The sequence below is a fragment of the Ursus arctos genome, unplaced genomic scaffold (genome assembly GCF_023065955.2).
Source record: "Ursus arctos isolate Adak ecotype North America unplaced genomic scaffold, UrsArc2.0 scaffold_14, whole genome shotgun sequence".
In the NCBI taxonomy this organism is placed as follows: domain Eukaryota; kingdom Metazoa; phylum Chordata; class Mammalia; order Carnivora; family Ursidae; genus Ursus; species Ursus arctos.
In genome coordinates this window covers 45480166-45501129 of record NW_026622808.1, presented here as the reverse complement: position 1 = coordinate 45501129, position 20964 = coordinate 45480166, and the positions used below count along the sequence as shown (strand labels likewise).

At 43.4% G+C, this 20964-nt stretch overlaps 1 protein-coding gene across 3 annotated transcripts in view; it reads left to right on the top strand.

Annotated features, from left to right (window-relative positions):
• The window catches only part of PRICKLE2 (prickle planar cell polarity protein 2), a 311727-nt gene that overhangs the window by 93214 nt on the left and 197549 nt on the right, over positions 1-20964 (top strand). Inside the window, exon 1 of one of the 3 annotated variants that reach the window (XM_044384993.3) lies at positions 9321-20267. The exons of the other annotated variants lie outside the window; for them this stretch is intronic. Coding sequence (XP_044240928.1) covers positions 20266-20267 — 2 coding nt within the window. The 5' untranslated portion in view covers positions 9321-20265. Of the gene's footprint in view, positions 1-9320; positions 20268-20964 lie in introns of those variants that run through there. 3 annotated transcript variants of the gene reach the window in all.

Genomic DNA, 20964 nt, shown 5'->3' with positions numbered 1-20964 from the left:
ACTGGTGACCCCCTCCAGAACCCTAGGCAATTGACAAATTGGCCACTGAACTTGAAATGCACGTAGGTCTGAATTACGTAGTGCCTGAAAGCATGGGGGGGCGGCTCCAAGTTTGGAAATGACTCCAGGACCCAGCAGGCGAGCCTGCCAGATTCTTGATGAAAAACCCGAGCCCCTCAAAAGAATGAGAGCAAGGTGCTCTGTGTGTGCATGTTTGTGTGTGTACATATTTGCTAGTCTGCACTCGTCTTTTAGGGGGTCAGGGCAATTAACCTTTTTTTTTTTTCTTGTAACTAGAAGTCTGGAAAGAACTCGAAGCCTTTAAAGTTTGGAAAATATGCAGGGAACAGACATATTTATGTTAAACTCGATATTTGAGAGTCTTCTTTCTTACAAAGCTCCATGAGTAACCAGCTACCAGTGGGAATCGAGCACTTTGAGTCATGCCTTTAGATTTCTGTCTGGCTTTTCCTGGTGAGTTGATGTCCCTGGAATCTCGGGGATATACAGAAATGTCATTTCTAGCGGTTTTTTTCCCCCTAAAGTGCTGCTCTCCTGGGCTAACTCACGCAGGGGGCAATGTCATAATTGAAATGTAGATTGCCCACAAAATCTCAGCTAATTGAGTTATTAATTATACAAATAAGCCTCTGTCAAATCTGACTTCCGTAAATTCTTTGCTGTTCCAACCTGACTGGATAGAAACTTTGGACTGGGATGCAATCTCATGTTCTGCTGGTGTAAGGATTTAAGAAGGGATGGCAGATGGAGTTAGCCTAATTAAAATGGAAATCTAATTAGTCGAGGAGAAGGAGAGAAATTCAGTGTCATACTTGTACCGCATTAACCATGGTACGTCCCCCGGCCATCTTCCCCAGGCTCTATTGTTCTTATTTAGAGACAAGGACTTGAACTCAGTTCCCTAGCTGGTTTCCCGCCTCCTCTGAGAAGGATCCCAAACCAGAAGCTTGACTCCTCCATAGAGAATCTTGAAAACTGCCAAGCGGGACTGGCTTGTGAGTTGGCAACTACGTTAATGGTAACGCTGGGTCTGGAGGGACCTCACTGCCTGGATACCCATCCTTGAGAATAAAAATACTTCGGTTTTTAACAGCAGGGGGATACAGAAGCAGGATTGCGCCAGGTTTAAGGGAGCAACTGAGCTCCAGCCTCTGACCTGAATCATTAGAGCTGTCCTTGGGAGGGGGGGGCGGGAATCATGGGAATAGGGCTAGGCTCCCAGTTTTTTCAATAGCTTTATGAAACTATAATTAACAAAGCATACAACTCATCTACATAAAGTGAGTGATTCAGTGGTCATTAGTGCGTTCACAAAGTTGTGCATCTGTCACCACTGTCTAATTCCAGAACATTCTCATCACCCCAAGGAAAAAACCCATACCTATTAGCAGTCACTCCCCACATGCCCTCCAGCGCCCCCTCTTCCAGCCCTAGGGAGTTCCTAATCTATTTTCTGTCTCTATGGAGTTACTTTTTCTGGACATTTCATATAAGTAGAATCATACAGTATACAGTGTTCTATGACTGGCATCTTTCATTTAGCTTAATGTCTTCATGGCTCATCTATGGTGTAGTAATTATCAGTACTTCACACCTTTGAATTGGTCAATAATCTTACATTGTATGGGTATACCACAGTTTGTTTATTCAAATGTTGTTGGACTTTTGAGTTGTTTCCACTTTTTAGCTATTATGCATGGATATGTGTTGTCTTTTGTCTTGGGTATATATCCTTAGGAGTAGAATTGCTGGGTCAGGTAGTAACTTCACCTGTAACATTCTGAGAAATGGCCAAACTGCTGCAAAGTGGGTATCTCCTACATTCCCAGGCCCAGCATATGAGGATTGCCATTTCTTCACATCATCCCCCATGCTTGTTATTTTCTGTGCTTTGATCAGAGCCATCCTGGTAGTTGGGAAGTGCAGCTCTTGATTGTGATTTGCATTTCCGTGCTGCCTCATGATAGTGAGCACCTGTTCATGTGCATTTAGCCTTTGTGTATCTTCTGCAGATAAAATGTCTTTTGCCCACTTTTAAGCGAGTCACCTTTTTATTGTTAAATTTTAAGGATTCTTTGTGTATGCTAGATACAAGTCCCCTATCAGATATATGCTTTGCAAATATTTTCTCTCCTTCTGTGGATTATCTTTCCACTTTCTTGATGGTCTCCTTTGAAGCACCAAAGTTTTCGATTATGATAAAGTCCACACGAGCTATGCTTTTCTTTTGTCACTTGTGATTAAGGATCATATCTAAGAAACCATTGCCTATCCCCAGGTTATGAGGACGTACTCATGTGTTCTGCTAAGAATTTTATAGTTTCAGCTCTTACATGTAGGTCTGTGATCCATTGTGAGTTCATTTTTGTTTGTAGTAAGAGGAATGGGTTCAATTTATTTTGCATATGGATATCTAGTTGTCCTAGAACCATGTGTTGAAAGCTATCATTTTCCTCATTGAATTCTCTTGGCTCCCTTTTCATCAATCAATTGACAATAGATACATGACTTTATTTCTGGGCTCTCAATTCTCTTCCATTTATCAATATGTCTGTCTTATGTCAGTAACACACTGTCTTGCTTATTGCACTTTATGGTAAGTCTTGAAACAGAGAAATGCGAGTCTTCCAACTTTGCTCTTCTATTTCAAGATTGTTTCGTCTCTTCTTGGTGCCCTGAATTTCCACAGGAAGTTGGTCAATTTCTGCAAAAGAGCCACTTGGGATTTTGACCTATGCCCCAAATTTGAGGTAGTCCTCAATTTGGTGGCTATAGGCAGTAACTCAGGGAAGTAGTTGCTAGAATTAAAGCGCGCACGCACACACACACACACACACACACACACACACACACACACCCCGCCTCTGAGGTTTCTGTATATAGTCAGCTCCACATTGTCAGTCTACCACCAGTGTCATCTAGGTTCTGTGCAATTCTGCAGTTTATATGCATGTTGGGAGTAGTATCGTTATTCCCATTTTACAGATCACGTGACTCTTCAATGAGGAGGTGTCAGTTTATTACACTGCCTGGCTTAGAGACAGTGCTTAATAAATGTTTGCTGTTGCTGCTGTTATTGTTTTTGGTGAGCGACATCAGTCACCTGAAGAAGTACCAAGTCCTTAAAATATAGACTGTAGTCCTTTGATATGACATAGTGAATCCCTGTCTCATCCTGGTCCTTGCATTGCCTCACAGACTCAGACATGAAGTCCAGAGTCATGCTTTTCAAACTTTAGAGTCTAGGAATCACTTGAAGATCTTATTAAAAGGAAGATTCTAATTCGGTAGGTCTAAGGGTAGGGCCTTCAACCTGCATTTCTCACAAGTTCTGGGTGATGTCTTTTTGAGGACCACCTCTGAGGATTATGGTGGTAGAGGTCCTAGAGGGCATGCCCAGGTAGGAGGTGTTCAAGAGGACCTCTGCACTTGGGGGCGGGCTGGAGGTTAGAAGGAAAGGCTTGTGTCCAGGGGAAGTTGAGAAAGCTACACTGTGCTATGTGGATTGTCCTTGTTCCTTGTTACCATGGTCATTTCCCTGTTGCCATCCTGTGTTCTCCAGTAAACATGGTCTAAGTCACTGGTCTCTAGACTCTTCTAACTACACACTCCCTCAGTAGAAAATGTTTGGACACAGACTGCCAAACCATGTTCATTTACTTATCAATAAATTATATACATATACTCCTATGATTAGCTAAAACAGGCAGTACTGGCTTTGTATGGCAGTGTGGGACTATAAAAATAACCATGCAAGCTGAAACTTTGCAAAGTGATCTTAATAAGCAGTGGGGAAAATTACAATTGTATCAGGACCCTTAAAATGTTTTTCAACATAGTAAAAACTCTCTTAGTGTAGGTTATAAATGCATAGGGAAATCAGAAAAATAGTAAAACTAATATTCAGTACACTCCAATTTAAGACATGAGAAGCATTGACCATGAAAATGGTTTTTGTTTTGTTTTGTTTTTTGGTCAAAATCTTATCAAGAGTAGTTTGAACAGTGCTTGTCTTCCTTTTCTTGTTTTATAACTAGGATACAGAGCTAAGCATCTTTTTTATAACTTGGCAAATTGTCACACTCCTTTCTAATCTGGATTCAGTTTCCATTTTATGTTCTATGATTTCATGAAATATTTCCAAGAGCTCCTTAATGTTTTTTTTTTTTTTTTAAGATTTATGTATTTATTTTAGAAAGCAAGCGAGCATGAGCAATGGGGGGAGGGACAGAGAGAGAATCTCAAGCAGACTCCGTGCTGAGTGCAGAGCCTGGCAGGGGGCTAAATCCCACCACCCTAAGATCATCACCTGAGCCAAAGCCAAGAGTTGGAGGCTTGAGTGACTGAGCCACCCAGGCGCCCCTCCAAGAGCTCCTTTAGGGAGAACTTTTTTTGTTGTGTGTCACTTCCTCTCCAACATAAATCTTCATCCTTTTTGTCACAACCACTTTTCTATCAATGTTGATAAGTTCACCTTCATTAAATCCCTCTAGTGGCATATCCATAATCAACTCCATGGCCAGCTATTCCTTCTTTAATAATTCCATTGATCATCTCTTTGTATTTCATTTCCAGCATGATCACTTGAAGTTTCTTTGCTACACTTTGAATGTTGGGCCAGTTCAGTCATATGGGGGTATCACTGGGAGACAAACAGGCAGCACACCTCCATGCCTTGCTGTCTGTGCATGAACTAAGTAACAAATGTGCAGGCAGTGACCAGTCACTGGCAGACTTGGAAAGAAGTAACATGATTGGTTACTGATCAAAATGTACATTTGTTATTTACATAGCGATTTGTGGGAACAGCGAAGTTTATACTTTATGCAAATTACTCACAGTTAAATACCATGCAAATTACTCACAGTTAAAATAGCATGAAAATTGAAATTTGAACCATGATGGGAGACTGACGTTATTTAACTAAACTGGGGTAACTGAAATTTGTGCGCAAGAAACCGTGCAAAGTGAATACTGTCTGTATTCCAAAGCATGACATATATGTAAATCAACATTTGTGGTTTCAGTAATAGTATGCAAAATCCATACTTCAAAGAACTATCGTGATCTTTTTGTTTGAACCAATTTATGCTTAGTTTTTCTGGTTATTGCTTTTACTTTATGATGTGGCATTCAAAGAGCCTACACCAGGAGTAGAAGATGCACCAACTCTGCCCATTTCTCATTGCCTTGTGTTTGCATGATTAGAATTATACTCTATGGAGTTTTTGTAGAATCTGTTTAGGTCACTTGTCAAAGTTAGCCCAAGTAATACTAGATTTCTACAACTCCATAAATCCATTTAACCCAGCAAACTCAATAATGTGTCACAGAGTGCTTAAATTTAATATTAAGTATGCCCACCATCAACTGTCCCATCTTGTGACACTCCCACCCTTTTCTCAGGGTCCTGTCAGTGCCACTTAGAGAGGCATGCCCTATGCCCAGCCGACAGCAAAATCAAGTGAGGGTCCCATTGCCAAGCCATATGGTAAATATCTAATAAGTTTAACCCCCTAACTGTGGGTAAAAATTAAATGTAAACCTTAAATCTCTTCAATCCATTGTGGAGACCATTGGCCTAAACATTGAGGTTGTACTTGCGTTTTGCTACGGGAATGTCCTTTGCGGGAAGGGGGCAGTTTTCCCTAATGCGAGCAGGGTGGTCGGGGCTTGAAGGTCCTCAAAGTCAGTGTTCGCAATTCCGTTTGCACAGATTTGCCTGCGGAACTTGGAAAAGTGCTAGAGGTTCCACCACAGACCCTTTAAATAAAAACCTTTGGGTGGGCATAGAAGAAAGGATACATTTTCTTAGAGCTGCAGTTGGTTCTAATGCACAGGTAGCATTGGGATCTACAGCCTCAAGGAGAAGCAAGTCAGTCTTGAGCAAGGTCTCCCCTCTACTACCAATTTCGAAGGACCCTAGTTCATATACATATACATGTGTGTATGTGTGTGTGTGTATTTGTGTTTATGTATGTATGTATATGTATATTTGTATGTGTTTAGAAGAGTTGACTCCCCCTCTGACAAATAGCCTTTGTAGTGCCTCCTTAGTTACACGTATTTGCCAAGGAGGGGGCCTCCTGCAGTCACGTAAACACTAGTAGAAGAAAGTTTGTTAAGCACGCTGTCATTGCTGATGGCTCTGCCCTCTGAGGATGACGCTCTGGTTTTAGTGGAGTCCTACAAATGCTGGGAGAGGCCTAGGCTTCCTCTCAGTGTTCCTAGCCCTCCACTTGGAGCTTGTTCTGCAGTTAAAAACAGAAGCACTCACTAGACATCCCCCTGGATAATAGCTGGCATGGAGACCAGACACTAAAAGACCATGCTACCCATCTGGAAGTTCTGAAACACACAAGGCCCAGTTAGTCCCCAAAGGATGGGGGCTGGAGATCATCCAAGAAGACAGAGTTGCTTTCCAAACACACAAGTCCAAAGAGGTTAGGTGAGTTGTGGAAGGCCTTACAAGAGCTAGGCTCTTGGTTCCCGAGTCCCCACCTCCTTTGTGGTCTGAAACCGACTGCCATGGGAACAACCAGGGAGTTGATTAGAACTCAGATTCCTGGGCTCCACCTGCAGCAGGTTGAATGATCATGGGGTGGCAGGGAGGCTAGGAGTCTGCATTTTCAACGAGCTTCCCGGATACATGCTCATTAAGGCAAGCTCAAGTGGGAGAATCATTGTCCTGGCTTAAGCTGCCATTATGCAATATTCTTCCACTTCACACCCCTTTTTCATAATGTTCTAGAAACTGAAGAATAAATGGGAAGCATCTGTAGTACTCTCACCGGGTTGAGATTTATATTTTGAATACAGGCCCAAAAGAATGCTCATTTCTTTTTGGTAAGAGGAACAGTCTCTTAAGAAATATTTGTAGAAAGGGCGGAGTTATTCATAATATATACGAGTAAGTTTAGAAGCTCCTTAAACTATAATGGGCACTTTGATGGGCCGTTATGTCCCCTTGGCCAGCCACGCTTTGCACAATTTAGAAATGCGGAAGCCCTCTGATTCCAAAGCAGTCCAATCTGGGATCAAATCTTGCCTATGCTGCTTATTAGTTGTGTGAAATTAGACAAGTTATTTAAACTGAGTCTCAGTTTTCACATTAACAACTGCGGCTAGTTATATCAATCTTGAAGGGCTATGGGGAAGATTAAATCGAAAAATAAATTCAAAGAACTCAATTTCCATTTTAGAAATAGTTTTGCTATTTTGGGGGCAATCAGATCATATTTCAGATGTATCGGTAAAGCCGACTGCAGAAAACCTTAGGTGAACCCTTTCAAAGGGGGACAAAGACTTTTGAAAACCAGCCCCTTGCACAAAGCATCCACTCTGCGCTTGACATCATTACACGGTAATAATGCGGTAAGAGGGGCAAAGAAATAAAGGATGACGTCTCCTGTGCACACCCATAGTTCACGAGCACAGGTGAGGGGCAGGTAGTGGTCCTGAGCCCCTTGCTTTTGTTTGTCCCTTTATAGTTTCCAGTGTGGTGTTCTGTTTTATCCTTGTTGTAGCCTGTGCGTAGATAGAGCTGCTGTGATTGTCCCCATCACCTCCCATTCCACAGGTAAGGAAACTGAGACTTGGGGTGCAGGGTGGGGGTTCTGACTTGGTCCTTGTAGCTAATACTCACACTGAGTTCTGCCCTCGCTGCCTCTTTCTACCCGTGAAACAATCCAGGAACGCAGAACCTTGTGGCTGATGGCCAGGTGTGTACCTTGGAGTTGTGATGGATTACTTCTCTTACACCCGGTAGCTTTGCATGCTTTGTGTCCAGGGACAAGGTCTGACCTGCTCTGACTCCTGAAATGAGCCATGATGTGGAAGGCGGCGCTGGGATGGACTTCTTGGCATTCTCTTTGTTCGCTCTGTCTGCCTTGGCATTTTCATTCCATTACGCGTTGAGTTTGTAAAGGCACATACCACTGGCTACAGCTCATCTCCTTAGTGCTGAATTGAAAATAATTAAAGCACATGTAAAGTCAGCAGATCTGTCTTCCAAGTGTTTAAAAAAAAAAAATGGGTGTCTTGTTGAAATTGAATTAACTGCTGGAATCAAGAATGCGGTAACTATTTTAAGGAATTCACTTAGACTTTTTTTTTTAAATCTGTTTTTTAATATGTAAAATCAGCCTAGGGCTGCTTACCTACCTCACAGCAGAATCCTGTGGCTTTAATGAGTGAATATTTGGTGAGTGCCAGCTATGGTCAACGGCATCAGGATCATTATTATTTTTATCAGTCCTATCATTTTTTATTATTATCATCACATACAGTTCCTTATGTAATAACTGTACTTCCAGGACACAGAAACATTTTTCTTTAATAAGCTCCCAAACTTTTTCTTCTCTTCCTCCTCCCAACTACCTTTCCATTTCTGTTGCTCTGGGATTTGGCAACCCAGTTTAATTTATGATGAGAAGACACTCTGGAAAATTGAAACGAGATAACATGAGTTGATTGGGGGAAAAAATAACTTCATCTTAACTCTTGAAGCAGAAGACATCAGGTTTCCTAATTCCTTCCTTTCGTCCTTGAAAATAGAACATCAGCCACGGAGCGCACCTGTGCCGAGTTCTAAAATGAATCTGTGGCAGCCGTTGCTAGAGTAGCAATTAGACAATTAAAGCTAAATTTCACCTGCAGAGGCAGACTGCAAAACACACACACACACACACACACACACACACGCCCCCACACCCTCCCACACCCCCCCCCCACCACCGGGCGGTTTGACCTTCCACACTTCGGGATGAGGTCAATAATCCGTGGGAGATGGAATGATGTCATGAATTTGGTATTGGCAGGGAAGTCAGGCAGTGGTGTGGTTCCTGGCCGACCTTCACGGCTTGGGGGACGTTGGTCGTGCACATAATCCAGCTGTTTTTTTGTCTGCTTCTCTGCTGTGATGGAGGCATAGTTCGCTTTCCCTTCCTTCTTCTAGAGTTGTAAATAGTCAAGGAAATCATCCAGTCTGTCACCCTGCTGGGGTTTTTTTTTGCAGGGAGCTTACCATAGCTGGAAAGAGCTTTTCGATTTATTTCGTTAGTTTTTGTTTTCCCCACTCCCCTCCCTGCCGCCACCCCAACCGTGACCTCTGCAGAGAGAGACCTTCTCATCTGCCCGGCTCATCTCTCCACTCATTTCCCATATCAGCCCCTGGTGTGTAACAAGTGCTCAATAAACATTTGTTGCATAAATGTGTTAAAAATGCTTTTGACACGTAAAGCACAAATCACAAACCAACAGCCCAGAGGCCAAATTTGGCTCGCTAAGCTTGTTTCTGGGGTTTTTTGTTGTTGTTGTTGGCTTGCGCAGTATTGTTAAAAATATTGAATGAGTGGCCAGCATTTAAATATGGTGAGCCTTCCTACAGGAGACACATTTCTGGCTTCTCTTAAAATTCAATCAGAAGATCTGGAACACGGGACCAACCTTAGGAGAGGGAGAACAGCTTCGGACCCTGGTTCTCCAGGTGTCCTCAGATCAGCATCATCAGTATCACCGGGGAACTTGTTAGAAATGCAGATTCTGGTCCTTTCCCCTTTCCTGACCTCTGGAATCATCTGGCAACTTTTATTTTAGAACGAGTTCTCCGGGTGATTCTGACGGACCCAAAAGCTGGAGAGCCACTCAGCGCCCTTGGAGCATGAAGAGAGTGACTGGTTGGCTTTGAAAACAGAATGCCCGGGTCTGGCTTTACCGTTTCCTAAGCTGCGTGGGGTTAGACGCGTTACCTGGTCTCAGTGTGCCTCCGTCTGCTCACACATAACATGAGGGTGATACCAGGACCTCCCCTTGGGGTTAGGAGTACCCGAGTCTTGGTAATAGCCTAATAAGTGTTGCGGGTTGTTCACGTGGCCGTGGTCGGCTGAGGGTGAACAGCCTGTCGCTCTGAGATACAGCCTTCGCTGGATCTCCACCTTATTAGGAAACTGCCCAGCATGCTGACTTCCTTCATGTCACTGGCTGGGCCCCCGTGGGCATTCAGGTTGTCATTCTTGACAGGAACCCGCTTTTTCACTAGCAGCCATTGCTGATTCCTCCGCTTTCTCATCAGAGTTGTACTGTGTATTGTGTGCCTACAGGGTACCAAGCAGCAAGCGAGGTGCAGTTTATCCTTTTGTCTTTCCCAGCAGCGCTACGAAGTTGCTATTGTTATGTTCACTTTAACAGATGAAGAGCTGGCAGTTCAGAGAGGTTAAGTAATTTGCCTAAAGCCACACAGCTGCTAAGTGGCAGAGCAGGAATCCAACCCAGGTATTGAACTCCAGAGTCCATTCTGTTACCTATGTTCCCCCAAATGGGATACATGCCACAGCAGTTTAGAAATGATTTTACATGGATTTACAGTGAGTTGTTTGTAGGTGGTAAGGAAGGTAGTTTCAGTTGGTGGACAAGTTCTGCATTAAATACCAATAAAGTGCAGGGGCACCTGGGTGGCTCAGTCGGTTGGGTGTCTGCCTTCGGCTCAGGTCATGATCCCAGGGTCCTGGGATCGAGCCCCACGTTGGGCTCCCTGCTCGGTGGAGAGCCTGCTTCTCCCTCTCCCTCTGCCTGCCGCTCTGCCTACTTGTGCTCTGTCTCTCTGTCAAGTAAATAAATAAAATTTTAATATAGTACATAGTGAAAAAGCTAGTATGTTTTACACTCTTCCACAAACATGAGAGGAAAGTGCTAATAGGTCACTTAGGGGGTGCTAGGCAGTCTTTTTTCTTTTAACTGAAATTCCAGTTTACTAATCTTTAAGATTGTATGTTTTAGTTACATGAATTGAAGATGTATTTTCATGGATGGCATTGGGAGAAAGGGAAGGGAAATCCTATACTTTCATTGGCACTTAAAAATCAGAGCATCTGAAGATGTTTTTCTTTGTATTGAAACATAATTGAATTAAATGCCAAAACTTTTTCCTTAATCATTTCTGATGGAACTCTTACTGAAACGGTTTGTCAGGGATAACCAGCACAGGTTCTGACCCAAAGCAGGTGTTCAGTCAAGGTTCACTGACCTAAGTGCTTCATGTACTCCCTGGTCTTTTCAAATGATGTGTCATTTAGTCTGATTTCAATCATTCAAGGTTACTAGCTAATAGCACCTCTCCATTACTTGTAATCTCGCTTTTTTTTTTTTCTTGAGCAAAATGACAGCCACAGCCTCGTGGCCTTTGCTGGACAAGTGTGTCAAAACTTATTTTTTCCAGTGTATTTTCTATTTATAGTAAGTAAAAATAGTTTCTATATATAACAATTATGTAAAACTGCTTTTTCAAATAGGTTTATTTTAACTGAAACAAGGAGCCAGTTAAAACTATGCTGAATAAATAATATTAAAGGTAGTCTGTAAATAGGACCTCTGTCGTGGAGGGGAGAGGGAAATGACAAATAGGGAAACAGCTGCTCGTGCCATCCTAAGGAGAGAAGACACCAATGTCCGCCTTTCTGCCCGGACAGCATCCTTAAGGCCTCTGCTTAGACTTTAGAGGGAATCTGCTGCCAGTTCCTTCTCTCTCCATTCTGGCAGCAGCTGGCCGTCCATGCTACCCTAACGCTGCACCTGACAGCAGAGGCCTGGTAAAAAAAATCAAGCCATGACCGAGGAAAGGTAGAGAGGGTGAGACTTAACTCATGTCAGTGAGCCTAGTCAGCGTTTTAGGAATAGGAGTTTGGATCCTCCTCTCCAGGAGCAGAGACCATGGCCCTGTGACTCAGTGACTCACTCTAGACCAGTACCAACCACAAGCTGGAGTTTAAATCGACAGAGGGATCCCAACAGGGAAACAGTGTTGGAGGAAGGGTGGCAGGCGCATGAATTATGGGTATGGTCTTGCTGCTTCTTGGAATGACATTTGTGGCCCCATGCCCCAAATCTCTGAGAAAAAGAAAAGAACAACCTCAGGAATGTTCTCCCAGAAATTGTGCAGCTGGCCTGGTGAGTGAAGTCTTTGGGATAGATCTAGGGAGACCTGGGTTGGTTTCCTGGGTCTCCATTACCAGCATTTTGACTTGGGACAAGTATTTAACCTCTCATTATCTATAAAAATGGGAATGGTGTATTAGATAATTAAGCTGACGGGAGCAAAGATGTCACACAGAGCCTGGTATGCAGGTAGAGTTGGTGAGAATGCTAGCTTAAGTTCTTCCCACCTCAAACTCAGAAAGGCAGCGTGTTGCCCTGGGACCACCATTTAATCACGTATCATGGTTCTCAAGAGAAACCTATCTCTCCCTCTAGATCTATACCTGCATTTCTGTCTGTATCTATATCTATAGGTAGAGATAGTGATTGATGCAGATTTATCTTAAGGATTTGTTTTAGATTTGTTTCAAGGGATTGATTCAGGCAACTGTGTATGCCAGCAAATCCGGAATCTGCAGGGTAGGCTGGCAAGCCAGAGACCCAGGGAGGAGCTGGAGTGAAGAGTTCAGAAGCAGTCTGCTGACTAAATTCCCTCTTCTTCCAAGGAGGTCAGTCTTTTCTCTTAAGGTCTTCAACTGCTCGGATGAAGCCCACCCACATCATGGAAGGTAATTTGCTTTACTCAAAGTCTACTGATTTAAATGAAAATCTCATCTTAAAAGTACCTTTATGGAAACAGATAATGTCATACCATGTCCAGGTACCATGACCCCGCCAAATTGACACACAAAATTAACCATCCCAGATAGTGTTCCCTGTCATTGGGTGACCACTGGTGGAACTCTATTGATTTTCTTCCATGTTAAACAGAATTCTTTCTATTGCTAGGGGCAGAACACTAATTCAAACTGATTTAAGAAAAAAAAAAGGGTGGGGGTGATGGGGAGGAATCACTGACTCAGTAGCTCAAACTCTCAGGGGTTTCTAGCTTCTAGATCAGGGTTCCATATAGTATGAGGACCTCGCTCCATTCCCATCCTTCTGTGTAGGATAGACGGCTGCCAGCTACTCTTAGCTTAAAAGTCTTCACAGAGTCTCTGTCTTCTCAGAATTTCCAACTTAAGTCCTGGGCCTCAATCTCATTGGCCCGTTTGGGTCATGTGCCCATCCCTGAACCAATCACCGCAACAAGGGGAATGAATGTGTGGATTGGCTTAGACCAGGTCCTGGGGCCTCCCCTGGGGCTGAGCTTCCACATCACCCAAACTAAGTGGCCGGAAGCACTGAGAAAGAGCGATTTCGCCATTTTCAAAAAGAGGAGGACAGCTTGCTGGAGGGGCTGAAACATCACAGAACTGCTCCAGCTTCGCACACCCGACTCGCTTCTTCCTGCCTGCGCCATTGCTCTTTTTTCTCATCAGGGCATACACTTTCTATCCCTTTAAAAACCTGGTTCTTTATTTCCTAATTTTGAAACTCCCAATTCATCTAAGAAAGCAGATGCTTCAGAAGCAGGCTGCCTGAGAGAGCAGTTTTGAGCCTGATCCTGTACGCGTGATCATTGCCCAGGGACAGTTGGGTACCAGCTGATCCTTCAGTGCTTATGTTCCTGGTGTGGGAGGATGGAACTCAGAGTAACTGAGTCCTAACTCATGCTGTAGGAAGACAAGTTAAGCTTGCTGTGGCTTCTCTTTGTCCACTTAGCCAGAGGTCTAGAGTAAAGAGTTTAGAATGGAAACATGGGACTTACCTATGAATTATAGCAGGCGGGAAGAAATGCCCTGTTAGAAAGATCAAAGATTAGGGGAAAAGCTGCTTACAAATACCTTTTTAAGGTCATAATTGTGTGTGTGTGTGTGTGTGTGTGTGTGTGTGTGTGTGTGTGTATTTACATATATATATTTTTTAAGTCAGCTTCATTGAGATAATTCACAGACCAGACTATTCAGTCACTTAAAGTATACAATTCTTTATTTTTTAGTATTTTCACAGGGTTGTGAAACATCACTAAAATCTAATTTAGAACATTTTCTTCACCCTAAAATAAACCCCTTAGGGATTAGCAGTCGTTCTCCATCTTCCTCCAAGCCTCTGGCAACCACTAATCCACTTTCTATCCCCAGAGATTTGCACACTCTGGACACTTCATATAACAGAGTCAGACCATCTGTAGGCTTTTGTGATTGGCTTCTTGCGCTTCGTGTGATGTTTTCAAGGTTCATCCACACTGCTGTATGTATCAGTGCACCCTTTCTTTTCATTGCCAATTCTTCTTCCGTTATGTGGATACAGCGCAGCTGATGGGCATTTGGACCCTGCCCACTCTTTGGCTATTTATTGTAAATAATGCTGCTGCGAAACGCTTGTGTACACATTTTTGTATATATGGATGTTTTCATTTTTCTTGCATATATGCCTAGGAAAGGAGTGACACTCCTGGGTCAGAGGGTAACTTTGTGCTTAAATTTGGAGAACTGCCAAACTGTTTTCCAAAGTGGCTGCACCACTTAGGTTCCCATCAGCAATGTGTTAGGGTTCCAGTTTCTGCACATCTTCATTAACACTTATTATCGTCCATCTTTTTGATTATAGCCACTCTGGTAGATGGCAAGTGGTAGTTCATGGTACCTTTGATTGGCCTTCGTCTAGCAGCTGGTGGTACCGAGTGTGCTTTCATGGGCTCATTGACCATTTGTATATCTTCTCTGGAAAAATATCTTTTACCCATTTTTTCATCGGCTTGTCATTTTATTTTTGAGTTGTAAATATTTTTTATATATTCTGGCTGCAAACACTTCTGCTATTGGTTCTTTGCGTCCTATGAGGCCTTGACTTTTAACAGCTTCTGGGTTAATATTTTTTATTCAAGCCTGAGGGGAAACGTAAGGGATAGACTAAGCTGTAATTGATAACTTTGCCAGTGGTTTGGGTGTGTCATTTAAAGATGTCTCTGAACTTGCTTTATTCTGTCCAAATTTTTTTTTCTTGAAAAAATGTTGAAATACTGAAACGAAAGGACAGCACAAAGAATATCTCTATACCTTCCCTGATTCACCAGTCATGGACATTTTATCACATTTGCTTTCTTGTTATGTGTGTGTGTGTGTGTGTGTGTGTGTGTACACCTTAACAGAGCTGAATCCTTTGAAAGTAATTTGCAGACATAATGACCCTCAGCTCAAAGAACTCTAGTGTATCCAGGATATGCTCCTACATAACCACCATAACTTTCTCACATCTAATACCATATTAACTCAATAATATCTAATATACAGTCCAGATTCAGATTTCTCCAGTGTTCCCCCAAATGTCCTTTCTTGCCTTAAAAAAAAAATCCACGATCCATTCAAGATTCACTTGTTACCTTTGCTTGTATCATCTCCCACTCTCCTATGAGCTAGAAAATTCTCTCCCTTTCTTGTCTTTTGTGACATTGATATTTTTTGAAGCGTCCAAGCTAGTTACCTTGTAGAATGACCCACACTCTGGGTTGTTGGGTTGTTTCTTTATGATTGGAATTAGGGTAGATTTTCTCGGTAAGACTATTGCATGGGTGCTGCTGTGCGCTTCCTCTCCATCTGGTGGAACATGACATGAGTTTGTCCTGTAATCCGCAGGGCTTAGTTTGGTCATTTGATCAAGGGGCTATCTGCCAGATGTCTCCATTGTAGAGGTAACTTTTCCCCACTGTAGTTAATGAGTAATCTGTGTGAATGTCTTGTTCCCTGAAACCTTTCCACCCCATCATTGTAGCATGCACGGATGAGCCTTGCTTGGATCGGTGATTACACTGGGGGTTGCAAAATGTTGATTTTTCTAATTCTGCCATTCATTCTCCATCGCTTAGCTGACATTCTTCTGTCAAGAAGAGCTTTACCTTGTACTTTCTCACACTTTAAAAATTTTGCCTTTCTCCTTTTCTTTTTCTTTTGAATCGAGAATCCCTTTAATCAGCGTTGTTTCCTAATTCAGAAAGTCAAGCTATTGATCCTCTCAACGGGCGTTTCCGAGTGCCTGCTGTTGCAGTAGGCAATATGGTTCAAAAAATTACCTCGGATCACCTTTAAGGTCTCTGTCAGGCCCAAATTACTTTGTGGTTCTGTGACCAGTGAGTAAATTTCTTCCTTGTACCTGTATTTTTGTATTTATCTCTGCCTGCCTCTAAATTATGTATTTAATTTCACTTATTTGCTGATTTTGTTTTAGTACTTTGTCAAAATGTTTTCATGGAGTTGCATTTCTATTTTATTAAAGAAGGCAAAAGCAAGTAAAGAACTTAAGGATAGTCTGTATCTCTTAGTGTTCGAAGTCTAGGAGAAGTCCTCCTGTGAGGGCTCAGTGAAGCTTCCAGTGCTGTCTAAATAGGTAGCAGCTCACCTGATTGCAGCCAGGTCCCCTACGTAAAGTAAATGACCCCGTAAGGTCACGGGCATTGTATTAGATATACTTCTAACTTGCATTAACTAAGTACTTGACCATCAGCCCCCTTCCCAAAATAAAAATAACACTTAAACTACCACAGGTGATTCTGCCTGCCATTCTATTCATAAGGTTTGTGCCCAGATTATGTGTGAGACAAGCGACGTGTCTCTCTTTTATAGAACCCACTTGCTGCTTGTAGTGTGGGTTTCTCACACATGGAGATTTCACGTTTCAGATTATGTCTGTCTTACGTAGTTAAAAATATAAAATTATACTTTGCATATGTACTCTTATTACACAGTGTACATTTTAGTCTCTGTAATATATTTATAATAATATCTCCCTGTATGGGATCATCAGTTACACTGTACCTCTTTGGTAATTCGGGAGATAAGTTCACTGTGACTCAATTATTTTTGCCTTGTACAATGACTTCAGAACCTAACCCCTGACTAAGATGTCTCTATTACCCTGTTCTTGCAAATCCATCTCTAGATAGTTTCGATGTCTCTTTTCCTTTCAAACTTTATTTTTTTTTCTTATGCTGATAAAACCCACTAGCCTTGCTTAATTAATCCCACAAGAGTGCCAGTATATCAGTTATGTCTGTGCCCTCCTAGCCTCCCCCTCATCTCTGCTCTTCCCTGGTAACTGGCAGGAGAAATGAAAACTATTAAACTGAGGTACCCTTAGTGACAATTTTACAGCTGTCTTGAAAATAGCTCCTTGCTTGCAGTAAAAAAGCCAGTGCACAGCCGGTAAGTGCAAACATATCAACGTATTGTTTTTCTGAACTGCTGCTCTTTCCCTGGGAAGGCTAGATTTCGAGCTTCTGTCATTTGCGAGTCTTTGATTGCAAGCAACAGAAAGTGTTTCTGTTAGCTTCCATAAAAAGGAAGGACGTAGAGTGCATTACAGACACTAAGGCAAAGCAGAGAAAGCAGACCTTCGGAAGAGCAGGGCCTGAGGATCAAGGGAACAGGAACCCGTGTCTGTAGGCCCACCTTCTTTGATAATCGTGCTTCTCTGCTGAAAAACTAAAGCAAGGGAGAGAGAAATGGAAATGGTTCTGCCTGGGGTCATGTGCTTGGTTGGGGGTGGGGGCATGGAATTTGATTGACATTCTTAACCAAAACTGGGGAGGGAGCCTGCTGCCAAGGGAAACTTGAACTGCTCTTTCCAGAGGAAGGCAAAGGAGGTTGGGTAGACACAAGCAGCCCTGCCCTCAACCCAGCACCACAATGCATCTTTGTAATGCATTGTCTGGGATCCCCAACACTGTAGGGTAAAGCATTCCGCCATCTTTCCACCACTAACAGCCACCAGTCCTACAGCAGACCTTGTCTCATGATCCATTTACCTGTCCCCTTCTTTTAATGTCCTCTCTCTGGGCTGTTCCACTGAGAACACTGGTAGTCATCATCAGCTCTATAGGCAAGAAATATGAAAGAGAAGAGAGCAACAGACAAAGAAAGAAGAAAAATGGCTGTGAATGGGTTAAAATGGTTGACTTTCTTCTGGAGACCTCCAGCTGTCAAATATTTATTTCCAGAGACCAAAACCTTTCTCATTAGAAATTCACTGGTTTGGTCACTGCTGCCTAGAGCTGTGGGTGTGTAAATGTCAACTCTTTCACTGGCAAGTCGGTGAAATTTGCTGATGACACAAATCTGCGTAGGTTTGGGAGAAGGCAGGATTGTGAGAAACTCCAGATGCGTCACAGCAAACCGTGTGAGTCACTCAGACTGGTCAATGGAGAGTCTGCGGGTTGCCTGGCGGTTGGACGGAGAAGAGAAATTAGCATATTTAGCACCAGAAGAGGAAAAAAAAAAAAATCAACCTTGAGGGCAACAGTGTTATTAACTGGCCTTCTACAAAAATCATCTCAAGTTCTTTCTTGAAGCTGTGTACTAAATTTGACTCTTCCCATGTCAGAGAGAAAAAGGAAAAAATAGAGCAGAGCATCAGAGCGAGGCTGAGATGAAGCTCCTGGTTCCTGTACTCAGAATCTATTTTTATTAATGGTGATAATAATAGCAGTTAACCATTTATTGATGACTTTATTACTGAAGAGTATGGGGCACTATTATTGGGCATTTTATATATATCATTAGTCTGCTCACTAAGTACATGGGGAAATGCAGCTGACAATACTGAGGCTCAGTTTGACTGTCCAAGATGATCGGCTCATAAGGGGTAAGGAAAGGGTGCCAAATAAAGACGTTGCCACTCCGGCCATAGATATAGCAGGTGCCTCAGTGCTTAATGCCTCGGGCACTGTTAGTGGGTGTCCTTCAGTGTGAACATGGGACGTCTGTGATAAAGAGCCCCACACTGGGGGTGTAAATATTTATTAATGCTTTCATTTAACAGATTCCTACTGAGCTGTTCCTCTGTGCTAGATATGTGCCTTTATTGCCAGAGCAGAAGCCCCACTAGCAAGGTCAACTTCTTAGTGCCCATTTTTATACGCATGGGCCACGAGCTCTTAGATGTTTCTCCGACTTGGGGGCCTCTTTGAGCTTCTCACATCCTTATTTAACCCCTTGATCAAAGGGGTAGAATATGACAGATGTTGGTCCCTTCTCTCTGCATTTATAACTAACCTGAGTTGGGTTTTAACACTTTTACTTAAGCATAAGGTTGGAAAAAGAGGAAGTCACAATGGGACGGGGAAGAATCAGGCATTTAATAATAAGCAATGAGGAAAGAAAAGATTTCGGAGCACCTGCTAGATTTCAGAACACATTTACCATATTTAACTCTTGCAAAAATCCTGCCACGTATAAGTGATCGGCCCATTTTATTTTACTATTCAACACACGAAGTATGGAAAGTCTCGATGGTTTGCCCAATGATGCACAGATTGCAAATGCTAAAGTCAGAATTTTTCATTTGTGTCTTCTCTTTCTCTCATCCTTGTGGGCTCCACCTTCCGGGTATATTTAGTATCTGACCACTTCAGAGGAAAGAGCCCCTCTGGTACCCACATCGCCGTCTGAGCCACCATCCTTTCATGCCAGAATTCTTGAACGCAGTAAGCTGAAGTCCTTGGAGCAGGCTGCAAGGCCCTTGGAGGGTCTCTGTGATTCAGAACCACAGAACCACAGTTGTAACCTCAGGCACTGCCTCTCCCCTGGTCCCTCCCATCACTCACTGCACTCCAGCCATCTGGCCTCCAGCTGTTCCTTGAACACCTGAGCCGAGTTCCTTCCCCGGGACTTGGTCCTTGAAGTTCTCTCTGCCTGGAATGTTCTTCCATATAGGCTTTGCTCACATCCTTCATGTCATCTTCCCAGTGAGACTGGCTCTGTCCAGACTATTAAAAATTATAGCGGTACCATAGGCCCAGGCTCAGGGTGGTGAGGTAGGCAGGAACAGCTAGGTGCCTTCTGTGACCTTTTCCCCCCATGTCACTTCCATGGCTATGTGACATTATATGGCCAAAGGCAAAGGGAAGGCTATCTAGGTCTACAATCACAAAGAAGTAAATCCTGCAACAACGCAAAAGAGCTTGCCGTGGGTCCTTCCCCAGAGCCTCCCGATCAGAGGCCTACCCACCAACGCCTGATTTCAGATTGGTGACCGCCAAGCAGAGAACGCAGGCAAGGCCCCCTGGACTTTGACCTACAGAACTGCGCGACAATGAACGAGTGTTGTTTTTGGCTGCTGAGCCTGTGGCGAGTTGCTGGAGCACAGCGAACAGAGATGGCCCATAGAATTCCTCTCTCCTGGCAGATTTGATCACTGAGCAGCGCCTGCCCGCACAGCTGTGTTGAGAAGGGTTTGGAGACTCCACGATGGTTTAGGGTACCTGAGAGGAGCCGTGTGTCAGCGCATATCCAGTCTGGGCTCTAACCCCCCACCCTCCAAACTGGAATAGTGTGGTCACACGGGCTTCGTGGAGTTCTTGGGCTGGGGGCAGAAAGCCTGGAGAATAAGAAATCAAGAATGTAAGTATCTCTAATCTGTTCGAGCTGCCATGATGAAATACAGACTGGGTGGCTGATGAGCAGCAGCAATTTCTTTCTCACAGTCTTGGAGGCTGGAAAGGTACAGGGACCTTGGGATCCAGGTGCTAGCAGATTGCGTGTCTGGTGAGAGCCGGCTTCCAGGTTCATAGATCGCTGTCTTCCTGCTCAGAGCGCTCAGGTGTCCTTTATAAGGTGCTCATGTCATTCACGAGGGCTCCACCCTCATGGCTGAATCACCTGCCGAAGACCTCACCTCCTTATACTGTCGTGCTGAAGGTCAGGGTTTCAGGACATTCCTGGGGGGGGGGGGGTGGACACTGATGTCCAGTCTTTAGCAAAGACTAGAATGTAAATCCTGTTAGGGCACAGATTTGTTATAATGACTGTTCTATCCTTGATGTCTAGAACAGTGCCTGGCATATAGTGGATTCTCTGTCACATTTTTTGAATTAATGATTTAGGTCACAAGGGATAGGAGTTGAAGTCTGGCCTGGTGGTTAGCTGGGTGTATTGGTGCTCGAGTGGCCTGAAGTCAGATTCCATTTCTACCACTTAACCATTTCCTCCTCTCCAAGAGGGAGACGAGGATTTCTTTGCAGTGTGGTTGTGAGAATGAACGGAGCTACTGTGCAGAAAGCGCTCAACCCAGGGCCTGGCAGCTGGTCAGATTGACTGT